The 21362-nt window shown below is 44.8% G+C and overlaps 1 protein-coding gene across 11 annotated transcripts in view; it reads right to left on the reverse strand.

The window, feature by feature from the left end:
- Nucleotides 1-21362, reverse strand: part of LOC139758001 (innexin inx2-like) — a 419086-nt gene that overhangs the window by 43120 nt on the left and 354604 nt on the right. For 6 of the 11 annotated variants that reach the window (XM_071678966.1, XM_071678965.1, XM_071678969.1 and 3 more), the window contains one exon: nt 1308-2527. The exons of the other annotated variants lie outside the window; for them this stretch is intronic. In XM_071678966.1, the coding sequence (XP_071535067.1) occupies nt 1308-1378 (71 nt within the window). In that variant the 5' untranslated portion in view covers nt 1379-2527. The remainder of the gene's footprint in view (nt 1-1307; nt 2528-21362) is intronic. 11 annotated transcript variants of the gene reach the window in all.

The raw sequence follows: 21362 nt of genomic DNA on the forward strand, positions 1-21362 counted from the left end.
GGTATATGGGGCGTGACAAGCTGTTAACGGGTCGAACCGGAACATATCAAGTGATCAAGGTAAACCAAGGACTTGGGTGAGGATTGTTGCGCTACTGTATACATGACGCTTCCGTGTGGATCATCATTATCATTATCATTATTATTATTATCATTATTATTATTATTATCATTATCATTACTATTATTATAATTATCATTATTGCTATTATTATCATTATTATCATTATTATTATTATTATTATTATTATTATTATTATTATTATTATTATCATCATCATTATTATCATTATCACTATCATTAATCATCAATATTGATAATGATAATATTATCATCATTACGATCATGTTCGTTGTCCTTATGAATGATATAATCAACATTAAACATCCCAAAAATTCATAGAAACTAAGTAATTTGCTCTACATGATTTGATGTGGCTTGATATGGGTAAGGTTCATACGTCACTAAACTGATTATATATATATATATATATATATATATATATATATATATATATATATATATATATATATATATATATATATATATATATATATATATACGAAAATGAACATATGCATTAACAAAATAAAGCAAATAAAAATGAATACGTAGACAAAGAGAAAAAACAGATAAAGTACAGAAATTTCATTAAGAATGTTGTTAAGATAATCTGTAAGATATAAAGATAAAGAATTTACGAGAGCAGTCAACTATGCCCATTCAAAAAGCTAAAAAAGTATCAAAGTAACTTGCAAAATTGTCATCTTGGGAAACGATCAAAGTAACATATCATGTCAGAAAAAAGTCAAAGTAGTTTAGTTTGATCTAAGGAATGAGGTGTTACCAGGTTGAAATTAATCAAATCAATAAAAAATCATACAAATTTATCATAAGGGTAGATAAACAAAGCCTAGGATTAGTTAACATTCTTACCTAATTATTTAAGAAGGAACTCCAGTTAACGATAGGAGTGCTTGCTGCTGTGATTAGTAAAACAACAAAAAACAACTTACAATAACCCAGCGCAAAATAATGAAATGTCAACAGAAGAAGCGTCAGGTAAACGAATGAAATTCTGAGTTAAAACAACCGATCAAAAAAGTAAGGAAAATCTGAGAGCATTGTACTACAGGCTCGTCAAGTGAGGCGTCCAGTACCCTTGAGGGGTGGGTTGGGGTAAGGTGTTAGTGGCTACCTGCAGAGGGAGCAGTAGGAAGGGAAGCTACGTACTGTCCAGCCTCTTTAAGGGGACGGGAGGGGAGGCTAACTGCTGAAGGAGAGCTGTAGGAAGGGAAGCTACGTACTGTCCAGCCTCACTGCCACAGTTGGATTGTAGAACGCTGAAGTAGACGTGGTATTGCCCGGAGACGAGCATGAGGAGTCGTGGGAGGGCGGGGCCGAGCAGGCTCCTCCGCCAGGTGTGTCGGCCCTTCTGCTCCTAAGGTCTCCAGGTTTGGGCATCAGTCACCCCGCCTGATACCATGCCCTACCCGTGTCGCCAATCGGTGCAACTCTGCGGTCGGAGACGACGTACTAAACAGGAGATTTGAAGACCTTCGTCTTGACGAGCACGTCCTCAGGGAAATCCGGAGCAGAAGAGGGCGTCCCAAGAAGCGGTTCAAAGTTTTATGTGAGTACAACCACGTCCCTGGGGAAATCTGGAGTCGACGAAGACGTCCGGTGGCCGGTGAATACCCTTGGGTCTCTTTGTGCTTCGACAGCAAAATGGGACATCAGAGGTCTACGAAACAGAGTCTCTGGGCGTTCTAATCCATCGCTAAGTCCATAACACTCATGAAGAACACCTCGAAACACATCTACTCACAGAGTCTAGCGTCAGTAGGCTGCGCCTCGTGGACCTCCTTGTTCGCGAGAGATAAAATCGGGGACGCCCTCGTCGTGAGGGGCGAGGATCTTAGTTATGAGTGTGGCGTCTTAATCTGCCTTCATCTAGCATACTGTTGGTTCTGGGGTGCTCGGCTGTAGGGTACTCTCAAGACAGGACACTTATTTCTAAGGGAAGTGCTGTAGGGTACAAGTTTCTAGGGCTGTCTGTACAGACTAAAATGTTCTAGAAAGTCCTCTATGCGCTATATGAATTTCTAGGTCGTCTACTAGAGGGCACCAGTCTCTCTACAATGATTGCTAAGACACCAATTTCTAGGTTCACAAAAAACTCACCAGTTTCTAGAACTTCAAAATAAGTCAAGGTTCAAATATTCATACTTCAAGTACGTCTGATACAGAGTAACACTAGTTATTTCCTCTGCAGGCGCACAGCATGGACACTGCTTGCCCTACAACACCAGTTTCTACAAGGTTCAACACAACGACTTCTATCACTGTCTGAGAGGAAGCGCATGTACCCCGTGTTCCTATTGGCTGGGAGGGGTCATTAGAGGGAGTGTCAGGGTGACGGAACAAGGTCTACCACTGAACAACCTCAGAGCAATCATTGACGGACTTAACGAGCTGATTGGTCATCTTGGAAGATCACTATGTGTACCGATCCCGTTTTCTTTACCTGGGATGAAAACGAAACAGGGTACATGTTAAATTACATACTGGGATAAGGCACAGGAAAGTAATTGTGTCGTACAAGTAATCGACAAATCAAACTGCTATGATAAGTGATAAATGACAAGAACTAGAAGTAATTATTACTTCTGTATCCCAAGATGGTCGCCAGCCATGGGCTTATAACCGTCCAACATTGAGCAATATTTACTAATGAGCAACACGCTTTCTGGGTGGTTGGTCACAACTCTTCCTTGATGTTTCCTACCATACCATAACCTGAGACAGATCAGGTACTGTTAGGAAACCAGTCGTTACTGGGTCAATACCAAACAATGACAGACATCAGGCGACTGTGTTTCTCATTGGTAGATCTTGCGTTGCTGGATATGGTTGGCAACCCACCTCGCACCCGTCTGGCAGGGTGAGGCAAAAATCATGTGAATGCCGACTGTTTTGAGAAGATAGAATCAGGGTTGACGACCTGGGAGCAACGTCTGACATGAACACGGTGCATGAGACAGTCCATCTAGCACAATGGTTTATAAACAACTTTCAAGAGATCGTTTTCGGTGATTCACGGCATCAGTTACCAGGACCAGACGTTTCCAACACTGGTTCTCCAGCACTGATTCTCCAACACTGGTTCTCCAGCACTGATTCTCCAACACTGGTTCTCTAGGTTCAACAACTTATAAATCCCTGGCCATCACCAACCCCTCCTCCCTTCCCACATACACAACAACCATCAAGATCCTTTTCAGTAAGTTCAAGCATTAGTCTCCCTACTTAACCATCGACTCCACCCCCCCTCCCCCCACAACACTATCGATAACAATGTGTTGTTTATAACGAGGTAGACAAATGGAAACAAACTGTTCATGTTCGGCAGGGAGGTTGTGGCTGGCACAAGGCACGACCTATCCTCTCTCTCTCTCTCTCTCTCTCTCTCTCTCTCTCTCTCTCTCTCTCTCTCTCTCTCCAGCTACCGCCAAGATTTCCAGGCGGGAGCTGGACCATCGTCGACTGGAAATTCCAGCAATATATATATATATATATATATATATATATATATATATATATATATATATATATATATATATATATATATATATATATATATATATGATCCCTGAGGAAAGGGGAGAAAGCATACTGCCCACGTATTCCCTGCGTGTCGTGGAAGGCGAACAACGGGCACTTGTTCGTTAAGAGAAAAAGAATTGTGTAAAGATAAACAAACTGAGATATTTTGTTGTCATTACCGATATAAAGATACAGGAAGTATGGTGGCATACACCTGGGCAGCGTGTTGAGGCATCTTCCTTACTTCAGACTCAGGCAAGTTCCCCTCCCCCCTCCTCCTCCCCCCAGTTCTCCCTCCAAATCTGAGTCATCAAAAGCATGAGTTAAAAGAAGAAATATAAACAACACTGGACAGGAAGTGTAAACAATAGAGACTATACAGAACTTAATTAAACACGCAGACATTAATTCATTCATGTCGTCATCCACATTTTCTGAGCAAGGACACCTCCTCATATACTTGGCTCTTTAAACCAATTTTACGGCAGGAACATCGAACGTCTTCATAAACACAATTTACTAATTCACCTAATTAATTTCTTTGATGTAGAGACTTGTTGTAATGAGTAGAAGAAGGTGATAAGTACAGGTGATCGCCCGCTGCTTGACCTGCGCATTAGAAACGTAAGGCAAGAGCAGTTGTACCACTGGACTCGTCCACTGTGTGTGTATGAATGTGTTTGTGTATGTAAGTTTGATCACAATCATTACCACTATTCGAAGTTCTTGTAGATAAGAAATTCTTCCTTTCTGTACCTGTGAGTGTGTGTGTGTGTGTGTGTGTGTGTGTGTGTGTGGTGTGTGAAGCCTACACTCTCCGTCAGTACGTTATATCTCCTCCTCAGTTGATGTGTTGTGTTGTGTTGTGTTGTGTTGTGTTGCTATCGTCCCCAGGTGATGTGTTGTGTTGCTCTCATCCCCAGGTGATGTGTTGTGTTGTTATCGTCCCCAGGTGTTGTGTTGTGTAGCTATCATCCCCAGGTGATGTGTTGTGTTGCTCTCATCCCCAGGTGATGTGTTGTGTTGCTCTCATCCCCAGGTGTTGTGTTGTGTTGCTCTCATCCCCAGGTGATGTGTTCTAGTAAATGGTGATTCTTACTTCGTGGGGCAATACATGAGAGGAAATATTCTTGCATTTTTTCCAATGAATGTCTCCAGTGGGGGAATTACACGACATAAAATCCTTCTCAGCGATTTTTTTAAATTATAAATCTTTATGACGACGCTTGAGTGGCCCTGAATACGACTCCGGCTATATTCATTTACCCCTTGAGCACGACGGTACGATCCTTGAGCACGACGGTACGATCCTTGAGCACGACGGTACGATCCTTGAGCACGACGGTACGATCCTTGAGCACGACGGTACGATCCTTGAGCACGACGGTACAATCCTTGAGCACGATGGTGCGATCCTTGAGCACGACGGTACAATCCTTGAGCACGACGGTACGATCCTTGAGCACGATGGTGCGATCCTTGAGCACGACGGTACGATCCTTGAGCACGACGGTACGATCCTTGAGCACGATGGTAATTCCCTTCACGACCCTTCCGTATGATGCTGGGATCTTTGACCTGACCCTTAACTGTCGAGCCAGGCCATCGTGCTCATGACTCGTGCGATCGTGGTTACGACTCGTACCCTCGTGCTCATGATGCTAAACATAACGTATTCCCGGGTGGCGTGCAGGACGCCCTCTGGCGCTACAGCTAGTATGGCGCTGGGCCAACTCATGACCAGCTGATGGACACACGGACGGATCCACGGACATACTGATGGACACACAAACTGACACACATATATACACTAACAAATGGACTAATATATATATATATATATATATATATATATATATATATATATATATATATATATATTTTTTTTTTTTTTTTTTTTGCTTTGTCGCTATCTCCCGCGTTTGCGAGGTAGCGCAAGGAAACAGACGAAAGAAATGGCCCAACCCACCCCCATACACATGTATATACATACGTCCACACACGCAAATATACATACCTACACAGCTTTCCATGGTTTACCCCAGACGCTTCACATGCCCCGATTCAATCCACTGACAGCACGTCAACCCCGGTATACCACATCGCTCCAATTCACTCTATTCCTTGCCCTCCTTTCACCCTCCTGCATGTTCAGGCCCCGATCACACAAAATCTTTTTCACTCCATCTTTCCACCTCCAATTTGGTCTCCCTCTTCTCCTCGTTCCCTCCACCTCCGACACATATATCCTCTTGGTTAATCTTTCCTCACTCATTCTCTCCATGTGCCCAAACCATTTCAAAACACCCTCTTCTGCTCTCTCAACCACGCTCTTTTTATTTCCACACATCTCTCTTACCCTTACGTTACTTACTCGATCAAACCACCTCACACCACACATTGTCCTCAAACATCTCATTTCCAGCACATCCATCCTCCTGCGCACAACTCTATCCATAGCCCACGCCTCGCAACCATACAACATTGTTGGAACCACTATTCCTTCAAACATACCCATTTTTGCTTTCCGAGATAATGTTCTCGACTTCCACACATTCTTCAAGGCTCCCAGAATTTTCGCCCCCTCCCCCACCCTATGATCCACTTCCGCTTCCATGGTTCCATCCGCTGCCAGATCCACTCCCAGATATCTAAAACACTTCACTTCCTCCAGTTTTTCTCCATTCAAACTCACCTCCCAATTGACTTGACCCTCAACCCTACTGTACCTAATAACCTTGCTCTTATTCACATTTACTCTTAACTTTCTTCTTTCACACACTTTACCAAACTCAGTCACCAGCTTCTGCAGTTTCTCACATGAATCAGCCACCAGCGCTGTATCATCAGCGAACAACAACTGACTCACTTCCCAAGCTCTCTCATCCCCAACATGTCCATGTTTACCAAATGGCGTCCTAGCTTCGTCTCTTCGATGTATATCAACTGACTGTTATATTTCTCTCTTGTCTCTCCCCTGATGATGTGATTATTACACGAAAGTGCACTTGGGAACTTTTCGTGTTTCATTTTCTCCGTGGACTCATAGGAATATACATATATATATATATATATATATATATATATATATATATATATATATATATATATATATATATATATATATATACATATATATATATATATATATATATATATATATATATATATATATATATATATATATATATATATAAATATATATGAGCCCCATTTACATGAGACATGTGATTATGTTCAGCCAAATTAATTTGCTCAGGGGAACAGAGACGCCTGGGTTGGATGTTGTGTATAGAGGCATGTCAAGGACGGCTGCTGGGGGGCGCCACAGGCCATGTATGTACTGACATGTAACAATATGTATCTCCAGTAGAGAGATCATTCCTCTCACGTTAACAGTTATCCTGGACACGGTTTCATGGGCTAAACTCTCTCATGAGCAGTTCAGGACAATAATGTATCCTGGCTCAGGTTAAAGTTTTAATTTCATGAAAAAATAGTAAAACAAATGATTGGATACAGATTACATGACTGTTGATCAGCTGGAATTATGTCTTGTTTGTCAACAATCCTTCACTCTGGCTCAGTTGTCTGGAGGTCTGTGAACTGCAACCAAGAATGACGTAAAACAGAGCTGTGACAGTGACTGACTGAGTGCAAGCCCGACGTTTGGTTGACGCAGGAAAAACTTTGTGACTGTAAACGCTAAGTGGTTGATTATCAACAAACAGTCCAGTGACGTCTGCAAAACTGGTTCACTCGACGATGATTGGCTGCATGCTGTCCAGAGGCATAAGTGACGCAAGCAAAACACGGGTGCTGGTTGGCTGTTAACTCGAGGCAGGGAGCACTGACGGAGGGCCACGATTGGCCGACTCATAGACTCCCCCCCCCCCCCAATCCCTGCAGCTTGCCAAAGAGTAGATAATATCGCTACTACTTTGATGCTATTGAATACTGACGTCGATATCTTGTCGCCCTGACTGGGAGAAGCATACGGTGAATTACAGAGAGAGAGAGAGAGAGAGAGAGAGAGAGAGAGAGAGAGAGAGAGAGAGAGAGAGAGAGAGAGAGATCCTAGCGGAACAGAACATTGCGCTTAATCCAAGAACAGGAGAAACTGTTTTACTATAAGGAACCCCCAATCACAGGCTGGGATTCCTGTCGTCCCACAGAATCGTCACAAATTAGTCCACCAATCACAAGCCGGGATTCCCGTCCTTGGTTAGAATCGTTAGAATGGCCCACCAATCACAGCACAGGAAGACAGTTGGGCCGGGAATGGCGTTGGCTGCTTCCACTGCTTCCCAGTCACGATCTAAAGTTATTTGGGCCCAAGAGACGGCCACACATACAAATGCTAAGGGGAGGAGACGATTCCTGCATGAGCTGGCCGCTGATTGGCTGGCAACTGGCTTTTCCTGGGAAAGCTGGTCGCCGATTAGCTGGCAGCTTGTTCTGCCTTCGTAAGCTGGCCGCTGATTGGCTGGCAGAATGTTCTTCCTGAAAGACGATTAGCTGATGATGTCATCGCCTTTAGTGGTGCCAGATCCGAGGGAAAGTCAAATTTTACTTAACACATTAGAGCGGAAGAGAACAGTTAAGTTAGACTCTCCATGATCATGCCAGCACGCGTTCGTGGTGCCACGTCCAGATGCACGTACTCAGAACGTATATGTCATATATGGAATTCCATGAATGGTTGACCTCGAAGAAATGAAAAACACTTAGGGGTTGGTAAGTAGACGGTGATCTAAGAACGTGTACGGACGAGGGTGACATGGACGGGCAGAGAGGAAGGTTGGAAAGAGCAACATGGCACCTGTCATGATCCAGTGACGTCACTCTTACGTTCTCTGAGTTGCCATTGTGTTTGTTTCCTGAGGAGTTGGTATGCCAGCAGAGGGCAGGACTGTGGGGCGCGATCGTCCTCCCTCTGGCTACAAAGACTTGGCCAGAGGGGCTCCTTTGATCTGAGGGTCCCCCTCATCCTGGGGTCCCCCGATCTTGGTTTCCCCTGATTTTGGGGAAGGGACGTTCCGACGAATGGCCGGATAAGACGACGGAGCGGCAGACGGACGAACGGAAGGACAAACTGACGAACGAACTGGCGGACAATAAACAAGAGAGACCGGCGTCTGGACTCCATCGTGGCACCGGAGTGAAAAGTGAGGTACACCAGGGCCAACCATGGGGTAAACCTCACCACCTGGTGTGTCATCAGTCAAGATAGTCTGTGGTCCTTTAAGCACGGACGTACGTACTGACATATCCACCGACGCCCGTGGGTAAGGACGGAAGCTACACACCAATGCGCCACCAGAGGGTGTTGACGTAACTTGTGATGATACAACAAAGGAGACAAGACCGTCGTTGCCAGCGGGCCAGACGTAACCTCTCGTATATGTCGACTTACCTTCGTACCGACCGACCTATGGACGGAGCCATTCGGAATGAATCAACGTGTACGACACGGTGGTGGAGGCAACGTGTACGACACGGTGGTGGAGGCAACGTGTACGACACGGTGGTGGAGGCAACGTGTACGACACGGTGGTGGAGGCAACGTGTACGACACGGTGGTGGAGGCAACAAAACGAAATTAGGTAAAAGGACACAGACATGAGTGCCCCCCCTCCCCTCCATACAAAAGTCTGGACAGGACAGTGAGAGGGAAAAAACGAAAATAAAAGCCCAAACATGAGACTAAAAACAATAGTCCTGGAGAGAAGTCTGGCCCAGAGCAGGGTGGTCAGACCCAACCCATCACTCAACACTCCCTCCTCCCCTCAAGAAAATAAACAAGAACAACACAGGAAGATATGCAAATACGGTGTGTGTGTGTGTGTGTGTGTGTGTGTGTGTGTGTGTGTGTGTGTGTGTGTAGTAGTAGTAGTAGTAGTAGCAGTAGTAGTAGTAGTAGTAGTAGTAGTAGTAGTAGTAAGACAAGGTTCACATACACAATGTTAACACACGGGGAAACATGATTGTAAAATCCTCTCTCTGTGACACACTAACAGTAATCACAAATTATACCCACACACAGGCCTAAGCCAGGTAGGCATTCATTAATCCGCCCCGGGGAAGGATGAACACCTGATTTGGGTGTGGGCCAACTGCCGCGCCTATGCAGGCCCGACCCTGGACGGGTCTATGCTGACTTATGGTCAGTGACGCTATATCATGGATGTATATGTATATGAATATATGTATATGAATGTGTGACTATATGGATGTATGTGCGTATATGTATTTAAGTATATACAGTAATCAAACAAGTAAGAAATGAAGGAGCAAATAAGTAAGTAGGTAAGTAAGAAATTAAATCAAATAAGTCAGTAAATCGGGAAGTGAATAAATAAGTAAGTACGTAAGTAAGTAAGTAAGTAAGTCAGAAGCCACAGAAAACTTTCCAAATAAAAAAGTTCCAGAAGGAGAGACGGTCTAAATTTGCCGTAATTAGCTTTAATTAGCTATAAATAGCGGCAAAGTTTTTAACGCTGGTGTAGTCTCACAACTGTAAATTTACGTTGTAACTTGGTAAGTAACGTCCAAGACTCAGCTATGTACTGGCTCAAGATCCACCCGCCAACACACACACACATCTATCCATCCATCTATCTATATATGTATATACATACATATAAGTATGTAGGTTCTGTGGACGCTCAGGACATTTTCAATGGCGTCTGTGCCTGTGGGAGGCCAGGTCAGGTTGTGACCATAATGACACCACCAGAGTCGCGGGCCTTTCTTTACCTCTCGTGATTTCTTTCTCTTTACTTCCTCTCTCTTTTCTATTTTATTCTCCTCCTCCTCCTCCCTCTCTTTATCCCCCTCCTCCTCCTCCTCTTCCCTCTCTCCCTCCTTACCATGATCTCTCCCTCTCCGCCTCTCACAAGACCAAACCTCTCACATCATTACTACTCTGCCTCGCTCTCCCTTATCCCTTCCACCTCTTTTCTCCCTCCCAACTCCCCCCCACCCTCACAATCCTCCTCCCTCCCTCACTCCCTCTCCCTCATCTACCCTCTTGCAAGTTTCTTAAACATCCTCATAGTATGCTACAGTCGTTCATCGTCAGAGTCAGTCGCTTTTACCTAATTTTCTTGGTTTCGTTAACAAACATTTGTAAGGAAATGATTCTCCCACAACCTGACCTGACGATCATTATTCTGACCACTTGAGAGTGCTGTACCAGGACCAGCAGCTGGGCTGTCTCCAACCATCCCTTGGTTTCTTCATGGATCTATCGGTTTCCTAACAACCTGGACGTTTTCTACCAAGTAATCGTAGGTTTCTCCAACAAAGTCATGGTTTCTCTTATGACCCATCCATCGGTTTCTGGAACATCTTACTGGTTCTCTCCAACAATAACGGCTTCTTAAGTAATTAATCAGGATTCAGAAAAAGAATTATATTCCATTTCTTTCTCCAACTATCTATGTTTCTCCAACAATCTATAAGGTGGCCTCGCTTAAGCAATCATCTTGCCAGCGTGTGTCTAACTCACTCACATGACGCTGGCAGAAGCAGCAGCACAGTCTATATCGGGGTTCTCATGTTTCATGTGTATATTTATCCTCGCTCTCACGTATATGTTTGGGAAAAAGGACTTCCAAATCCGTAATCAATTAACAGACAAAGGAGTTAAGTAGGAAAGTACAAATGCCTATCAAAATATACATCTACTTCATTACTCACGTAACTCATTTACATATTGAAACCACACGATGTGGTACGCAGGGAAGACGTGTTATCACTGGGCTGAACCATAGCACGTGAAGTGGTCTCGGGAGACCACAGACACGTCTGCTTGGCCTGGCTGTCGACTGTGGTCTGTGTGCATTATTCATGACAGCTGCACACTGGATGAGAGCGAATGAGGCCGTTCTTCGTCTGTTCCTGGCGCTATCTCGCTACAAGAGAAATACCAAACTAGTATGGAAAAAATTGCGTTTCATATATATATATATATATATATATATATATATATATATATATATATATATATATACACACACACGAACATAACTAATCATAGAGTATTTTTTCAACAATGCTCTCAGGAAAATAACTTTAGTTTTGGCCAATATTTCCAAGCGAGAGTTGGAAAAACTGGACCAACAACGACTGGAAGTTCCAGCAAACACGAGTAAGACACATGGAAGAAAAAAAGGAAAAAAAGAAAAAACATATTTCGTAAATTTGCATTTTGGTGTAATGGGCTGTACGAAGCCCCCTCCTCCCTCCCCTTACCAGAGTGGCAAAGGGGTAAGGGGATGGCAGATGTAAGGCAAGGGAAGGGGAGGGGTAGGGGAAGAGGTAAGTGGGGGAGATTTAGTGGGAAAAGTGGAGGTGGAGGTAGGGGCGGGGACATACCAGGGTGAGAGGATGGGGGATGATAAGGGGATGATAAAGAGAGGATGTGAAGGGGAGAAGTGAGGGGAATCGAGAGGAGAGGAAGTGAGGGGAAGGAAAGAGGAAAACAAATACAACAATAGGAAGACCAAGACCACTGAGAGAGAGAGAGAGAGAGAGAGAGAGAGAGAGAGAGAGAGAGAGAGAGAGAGAGAGAGAGAGAGAGAGAGAGAGAAGGGGGGGGGGAGGCCATCATAGGTCACACGGTGTCATAACCTCCCAAGAAGTTAATTCAACAGGAAATAAACTTGCCGGCAAACCATTCCGTCAACGAGCCATCCAAGCAACCTGTCTCTTAAGTATCTGATCAGCTAAACAAGCAAACAAGGTCACTTACTTGAACATAATATATGATCAATCAAATAAAGAAAGAACAAGTTAAGAAATCAACCTATGAACCAAGCAACGGGTTCCTCACCCACCAAACCCAACACTGAACTACATGGTCATCCCAGCAATCATCTAAACCATCAGATCAATCCACAGTCCACTCATCGAATCACCAATGAATCAACCAACGATCATATCAATGAATCATTAAGTGAAATAATTCGTCAGTCAATAAATAACCTGATTAGCTAATCCCAAAATCAGTCATCCAATCAATTAATGAACTAGTTACTGCATCAATCACTAGCAAAATCACCAAATGGTACAATAACTCGACAAATCATTGAATCATAAAATCAATCAATTAACAACTCACAGCCTTGAGCAACAACCGAAAAAAGACATTCACTGAATCACCCCAACCAATCAGCCAGTAACCAAGTAAACCAATAACTGAGTGAACCAATCATTCAATCACCCAATCAGCGACCCAATCAATCAGGACCACACACATGTGAGCAGCGTCCGGGAGGAGTTGCATTGGATCTTCGATCGCTTCCTCCGACTTAATACACCGTCTTAATGGGAAAGCAAGTTCATATTTGTGCACCAACAATCGGTACCAGGTCATGAGATCCTGGGTCACGAGGTCACCAGGTCAAGGATCACCAGTTCATGTAGCCACAGGTCACCAGGTCATGAGGTCACCAAGTCGTCATACCTACGAGTCGTACCGTCGTACTCACTAGTCGTACCATCGTACTGAAAGGTCGTAGCGTCGAGCTGAAGGGTCGTACCATCGTACTCAAGGAGCGTATCGTCCACCTCAATAGATCCGACCAAGAAGGTCGTGCTGGTCTGTCCACGACCTTGCTCGACCTCGGGCAACAGCAGCCACCAGTAGTGTTGTAGTGTTGGTGGGACGACAACTGAAATACCACATCACCGCCACTGATGACTGCTGGCGGTACACACAGGGTAGACACCCGCCACCTCAACAGAAGTTATATATTTAGCGTCTGTCTTGTTGTTGCCGGAGGATGCAAGTGTTTGGGCCGGACCTGAGGCACTGAGTACTGCCGATATCGAGGGTCAGGTCAACGTCATCATTACCGGCGGTATTTGGAGGTCAGATCCATCAGATGGGACCTACCCTCTCCGTAGTGGCAATATTTGGAGGCCAGATCTACGACATCCATACAGGCGATATTTGGAGGCCAGACCCACAACCTCCTGCACTGGGAATATTCAGAAGTAGTTTCCATACGTCACGAGGCTGGCCATGTGTAAAGGTCAGGTCCTTGACGTCAAATGGTGGCGATAATTTTAGACACGAGCCTTAACGTCGAATGCTGGTGAGATTCAGCAGTGAGACCGTAACCCATTAACGGTACGACCCTGACCTACCTTAACCCTGCCATGACCCGACACAGACGCTCACCTGTACATACATCTATTGTTAACAAAATCCTTAATCTATTTTTTCCAGTCCTTTCCTCTCCAGAACACAGAAATGGCGGAACGGATACACGCGAAAACCACATAAACCTTCTTCCATGAATTATGTCTGTAATACAATCTGTAATTATCAGGTGATCATGGTAATTATACACTTATCATGAATGATCTTACCAGCAGGTGGCCTCCTACCAGCAGGTGGCCTCCTACAACAGATACAACATCAACCTCTATGACCAAACCAATAATTCTCCTCTAAAATATCTCCAAGATCACGAATTTTCATAATTGAATTTCCCAGAATAACTCGGGAATTATCACATAATCCGGGTCGCGTTCAGCAGAAGTTTACAGTCACGGCAGGTTTACCAACCTGTTGCTGCAAGACATCTTGTGCTACCTATATTTACACATGTCTTGCTTGATACCAACACTACAGACACACACACACACATACATATATATATATATATATATATATATATATATATATATATATATATATATATATATATATATATATATATATATATATATGATTTATTCATTCATTTATTTCCAGTTAAAAATCAAGGGTTTGTTTCCTCGTGGATATTATTTTCAAAGTGAATTAGAGCAATAATCTCAGGTAAGGATTCCCAGCGGGTGTCTGATAACCTGATAATGATACACACAACGAGACATCAGACGGACGAACCACTCACGAGTTAGATATAATCGTGTACGAGTCAGAGGTTATCCTGTGTTGGTGAGGAATATTTCCACCTTACGTTGTGTTATGGGTTGCAATCATCTCCCGAGCATGTAGGACTGGTTCTGGCAGAGCGTGCTACCCCTGGTTGTCTGTCCTCACACTGCAGTCTCACACAACACGCTGAGCTCGTCTATCCCCCACACTTGCTCCACTTACTGCTACAGGATTCCCAAAAATACATAACAGATTATTACTGCTCCATGAATGCTGAGGGAGAGCTGTATACTGTTGTTTTCTACTGCATAACATTCTATTACTCTGTATACTGTTCTATCAATCTGTATAATCTTCTAAAATTCTGTATACTGTTCTATCATTCTGTGTACTATTCTATTACTTTCTATACTATTCTGTTTTTCTGTATACTATGACTATACAGTTCTATTATTGTGTATACTGTTCTATTATTCTGTTCATTGTTCTGTTATTGTGTATACTGTTTTATTATTCTGTTCATTGTTCTATTATTCATCAGATACGTCTTCTGGTGTAATGGAGGTGTTGAGGTAGATGCATCCTCTACGTCCAGGAAGTTCTCTGCGACACTTCGTGTTTGTGACGAAGAGAAAGAGGCAGAAAAGTGTTATACCAACGAGTAGTTGTTACAAGTACCTACCATGGGACTGTGCCTCCCAGCAGGGTCACCGCTCACCCCACGGTCACACACTCTCACAACTCTACAAACAATAACATTGCAATAAATTTTCGAGTCTCCGTTGGCCGCTCCATCGTGCGGGTCTGCCTTAAAGTTCTTTAAACGGACCATATCGTCTGATGGCGGTCTTTATAAAGTGGCTCCCTCCCTCCCGACAATCCTTCCTCTCTCTCGACACTTTTTTCTTATCAGCTTCCTTTCCTGTTTCTGTCCCAGTACAGTCCCGTCCCATGTCACCAGTTCCTGTCCCCTCACACTGTCCCGTCGGCCGGACATATGCTCAGCCTCCTGATCCACAAGTCTGGTTAGTCTCACTCTGCCTTCATGCATGTTGTACTGGCCTCTGCCCAGGCCGTGGCTCTCTCTCTCTCTCTCTCTCTCTCTCTCTCTCTCTCTTAACTACCTTCTTTTCTTCCTGTCAACCATTTCCCCCTTTTCCCTACATCATCCTTTCCCTCCCCCGGCACCATCCCCCCCTCCCCCACTGCATCCTCCCCTTCCTCCTCACTGCATCCTCCCCTTCCTCCTCACTGCATCCTCCCCCATCACCCTTGCCTCTCCTCCTCTTGAGCATCACACCATTCCTATTCCAACTCTCCCCTCCCTCCCCCACTCCTTCCATCAACATCCTCCTGAAACCCCCTCCTCCCTTTCCTCACCCCCACCTCAGCATCCTCACCCACCCTCAAACCTCCCCACTCCCCGTGCCCCACATTGAGTCACTCTCCCACCGACTCTCACTCTCTCCTCCTTCCCCTTTAACACAGACCCCCTCTCTCCCTCCTCCTCCTCTCCCTCCGTCCGCCACAGCAACCTGACTCTCTCACCCCTTCCATCCGTTCCTTCCACTCCACGCCCCTCCCTCTAATACATCCCTCTTATCGCTCTACCTAATGTCCAGCTTTAACCTACCTCTACCATCGACTATTACGTTCTCAATGTTTATATCTACTTCTATAGTCAAACATTCCACGTTCTATCCTAAAATTGATATAACCAAAGCAGGCATCCTGCTAACATTCTCCTCACTCCCCGTTTGTCTCCCTGCTTGTTTGCTTGCCTGCAAGCCCCCTTGTCTTCCTACTGCGTTCGCCTGCTGGCTCAGTTGCCGTTAAGTAGATTTTCTCGATATGACACCAGTAAATATAAGCAGGTGCAAGCAAGGTTGTCCCTAGTGAAGCATGACATACGGTACAATGTCCCCAGGCAGCAGCAGGAGGAGATGCTCGGTCGCCTATGTTTACGGCGGGGCCGAGAGGTGCCACATCTTTAAATGGAAGCGTAGGGATGGCATCTTGCACATTCTATTAGTTACGATCTCCTCAAAGATACGACCAGATATTTCCTCCGGCTCCAATCTAAACTCAAAATGTGTTTTTCCCACAGAGTTTTTGAATTAGGAAGATATTATTTGGGATATACACCCAGCACCGAAATGGTCAATATAAAAAAGAAAAGTGTTTGGGTGAGCGACCAATCAGAAGGCGTGCCTCGGACAGCGGCACGTCTGTTGCCAGTTAGTTAAATAATTCAGCGAATTCTGAGTATAGTTCGCTTGAAAGCCTGGAAGCAAACAACAAACAAGGAACAGCGTAAGTAAACAGGGGAACAAAGAGATGTATATATATATATATATATATACATATATATATATATATATATATATATATATATATATATATATATATATATATATATATATATTTATATACCATGAATTAATGAAATCTTAAGATAAAACAAAAGATATCGAGATAACCTGTGACGTTCAGTTTACGGTAGTGTTTACTCTGAGAACCTTCATTTTCTTTTTTACATATATAACGATCTCTGGCATACAACAATATACTATATAGGCCACTGCTGCATGAGAGAGAGAGAGAGAGAGAGAGAGAGAGAGAGAGAGAGAGAGAGAGAGAGAGAGAGAGAGAGAGAGAGAGAGAGAGAGAACTGCATGTAGCGTTCATGCATATGAAAAAAGCGTATGATAGGTTTGTAAGGAAGGGCTAGTGGAAGGTGCTATGGATACATGGCATGTTACTAAATACAGCGAGGATTTTTCACCAGAGTAAATCATGACTGCAAATAGCAAGGGAGGAGGGTAAGCGGTCTCGGTGAAGGTGGGTCTGTGTGAAGGATGTGAAATGTCACCGTGGCTGTTTAACATGTTCATGGACGGGGTGGTGGGAGAGGTGAAGGCAAGGGTCTTAGGGAGATGGGCAGGTTTGCCGTATACCTGGGTATAGCGGGGTGGAGGCTTGCCGAGTTGAATCACTTGCTGTTTGCAGATGACACGGCTTTAGCGGCAAACTCAAGAGAAGAACAACAGAGCTGATAACTGTGCTTGGGACAGTAGGAGAAAGATGAGTGTATGTGAACTATGGTAAGATAAGCAGGTGCAGCTCGGAGATAAGACAGTGCAATTTGAGGGCAAGTTTGAATGGAGAGGCCCTGGAGGACGTGGAGTGTTTTGGGTACCTTGGGAGCGGATATAACAGTGGAAGAAACCATGGGGGTGGAAGACGGGGCCATGGGCCTAGGCACATTGATGAGGATATGGATGGAGAACCCTGAGCTTGTTAGGGTAAAGATGGGTATATCTGAAAGCATAGTGGTCTTAACAGTGTTGTATGAATGTGAGTCTTAGGACCTGGTCAGACATGTTGGAAACGAAATGCCTGAGGACAGTAAGCTGTCGTGAGTTTGGCAGTTTGAGAGCGAGGTGTGGCAGTGTGAGAGCGAGGTGTGGCAGTGTGAGAGCGAGGTGTGGCAGTGTGAGAGCGAGGTGTGGCAGTGTGAGAGCGAGGTGTGGCAGTGTGAGAGCGAGGTGTAGCAGTGTGAGAGCGAGGTGTGGCAGTAAGCGCGGTCTGACTGAGCCAGCTGACCAGGGTCTGCAGATATGGTTCAGACAGAAGGAAAGGAGGAGTGATGAAATATAGATGAAAAGGATGCATGTGTCACAAATAGCTGGAAGGAAGGGGGAGAGGGGGACAAACAAGGAGCTGGAAAGATGGAGTGGGGGAGGCTTTGGAGGTATCGGGGCCTGAGCATCTACATTAGGAGGATGACAGGCATGCATGGGATAGAATGTAATGGATCGAAGTGGTATACGGGGTTGACGTGCCGTCAGTGTTCTAAAAAAGGGCATATCAAGCGGACACGGTAAACCACGGAAGTCTGGCTGTAGATTGTGGGCTCTAGTTTAGGTGCAGCATATAAGACAGCTGAAGGATATATGTGAGTAAATGAGGCTGTTGATCCTCTGTTTCTGATGCTACACCAATGAAGCACAACAAGCAACTGAGTACAAAAATATATCAAGCGGGAAAGGGAGAAGGGGGGCTCTGGTTCTAGGGGCGAGGGGCATTAGTGGGTGGGGAGGTATTCGGATGGGGCGGGTTTATGGGTGCCGAAGCGTTATGGGCGGTGAGGCATTAGAGGCGATGAGGCATTTGGGACGCTGAGGCATTTGGGAATGTAAGGCATTAGGGGCGGTGAGGCACTAAGGCCCCTGAGGGATTAGGGGAAGTGGGGCGTTAAGGGCGCCGGCTTATCAGTGGGGTTAGTGGGGAGTGCAGGGCTGAGACATTAGGGGGTCCAGGGCATCAGGGTCGGTCAGGCCTCAAGAGCATTGGGGGCATCAGGGACGCTGAAGTATTAGGAAATCTGAGGCATTAAGGGCAGTGAGGCATTAAGGGCAGTGAGGCATTAAGGGCAGTGAGGCATTAAGGGCGCTGGCAAATACTGACTACAATTCAGAAACATCTAAACAGATGTTTTAACCCTGGCATCAGTGCGAAGAACATCACCACCACCACCAACACCACCACCAACACCAGCACCAACACCAGCAGCAGTATCACCAGCATCACCTCCACCACCAACACCACCACCACCACCATCACCATCACCACCACCACCACCACCACCATCATCACCACCACCATCACCACCACCACCACCATCACCATCACCACCACCATCACCGCAGCAGCAGCAGCAGGAGGAGGAGGAGGCCGGTGCAGCAGCCGGCTGGGCCTGGGATGCCCGTGTCGACACATCTGCTTTAAGGGACTTATAGTAAAGTTGGTGAACAAATGTGTTTTATGGAGCAATATGCGTCCAATGTGTGATATCATGGCGGGTATGACTCAAACCCAGGCTAACATGTGCCAACATCATTATTAGTGTGTGTGTGTGTGTGTGTGTGTGTGTGTGTGTGTGTGTGTGTGTGTGTACATGATCACCTTACAATCATGTATCATCATCTAGTTCTTAGAGATGCTATGTATATGTATCGATGTGAGTTCCGTGGTGTTACCGGACTCCGTCTGTTCGGGGTTACACTGCACTGAAAAGTCACGTTTGGCGAGACTGCATCATCCATCGTCTGCTGACCAGAGGGAGCGCAAGTCTCATCGAAGTACTCACTCCAAAGGAATTCATCATTTCCCTGCTGCGGGAAGTAGTGCAGCTTAGGAGCTGCAGAAGCTCCCAAGTAAGGTGTTCTGGGGTAATGCCAGGACCCTTCAGAGTGGAGTCCTTGACCAATTATAAACAGAAAAAAAATGATCCATATCACAAACTGTGTCATGAATGGCCACGTGTGTACACCTTGCGAGGGACCCGGCCTGCATGGGCGACCCCTGGCCATCCCCCCTGCACACCACAGAGCAAGTAAGGTGGTAAGTAACACCCTCTACACTGTACAGTCTTGCCTGACTAGCGGCAGATGGAAGCAGACTAACGACCCTCTGCATGTGGTTCTGTAGTTCCTGTAGTGAACGTCATCTTGTTGGCCTCCGGAAGCCCAGATGTAGAACACTGACAGTAGTACATGTGGGCCAAGCTTGGTGGTCGTTGTGAGGCGTCATCGTATAGTATAATCGTAGTACACATGGCCCTGTGACCTTGACCTTTGCCCTCCAACCTGGAACACGTAATCAGATGCAGAACTATGCAGTACCGTACGTTGGTAAAAGTCTGCTATTAATGTATTTTTTTCTCTTAACAGAAACACACACGTCCTGGGCAGATCAAACCCCAAGCATGGCCATCTCGGATGAAAGGAAAACAAGTTAAGAAAAAGAATGAAGAAATTATTCAGAGCTCCTCAGGTGTTGCAAGACCCGACTCTCCAGCTAGAAATGTTATAGGAAGAAAGATGACACAAGAAAGAGAGTTCCAAACCTACGTTGTTCAAAGGAAGACGGAAGTATCATAACGCCCAATCCTCGTATGGCTGGCCTCCGGACAGAAGCTAAGGGAAGCAGTAGCCAGATGTATTTCCACTGCATCATCCATGTGGGGAAAAAAATCTAATCACAAGACTTCCATTACAAAAAAGCAGGATAACAAATAGGGATCCAAGAGTGTACATTTGGTCTTGTATGTTGCGATAAACATTTTCGGTAAGGTATTCAACCCCCCTGAGCTAGACGACTGACCCCCTTCATTACGATGACTTAACAACTTGAGTCCGATGACCTTAGTCCTGTTCCATCTGTCACCTGTAAGTCGTACAGAAGGAATTATGCAGAAAACCGGGATGAAAGATACCCAAAAACCTGGAGAACCAGAGAAAGGAATAGGAATGAGTAATTTACAGATCAACAGCATTATAACAGAGTCACAGATCTACATAAGAGATTAAGTGGACAAAAATGAAATGCCGTCAGACGGCCATCTATAGGAAAGAAGCAATATATATATATATATATATATATATATATATATATATATATATATATATATATATATATATATATATATATATATATATATATGGAAGAATGAAGTAAAATATGATTTAAAGGCTCGGGGCCTGAGCATAAAAGATGTGAGGCGTGCAGGGGATCAAGTGATTTGGAGCGAAGTGGTATGCAGGGGACGACGTGCTGTCAATGGGTCGAACCAGGGCACACGAAGTGGTCGAGGTAAACCACGGAAAGGTCTGTGGGCCTATTAAGGACATGAGGCTCTGGTTTCAGAAAGCGCATTATATATGACAGCTGGAGGGTGGCTGGGAGTGAATGAGGCCATATCTTCGTCTGTCTTGGCATTATCTTGCTAATGCGGCAAAGGGTGAACACGTTCATATATATATATTGCAGAAAAATGTTTGATTGAAAATGTCTG

This window comes from Panulirus ornatus, chromosome 29, assembly GCF_036320965.1.
Source record: "Panulirus ornatus isolate Po-2019 chromosome 29, ASM3632096v1, whole genome shotgun sequence".
Classification (NCBI taxonomy): Eukaryota; Metazoa; Arthropoda; class Malacostraca; order Decapoda; family Palinuridae; genus Panulirus; species Panulirus ornatus.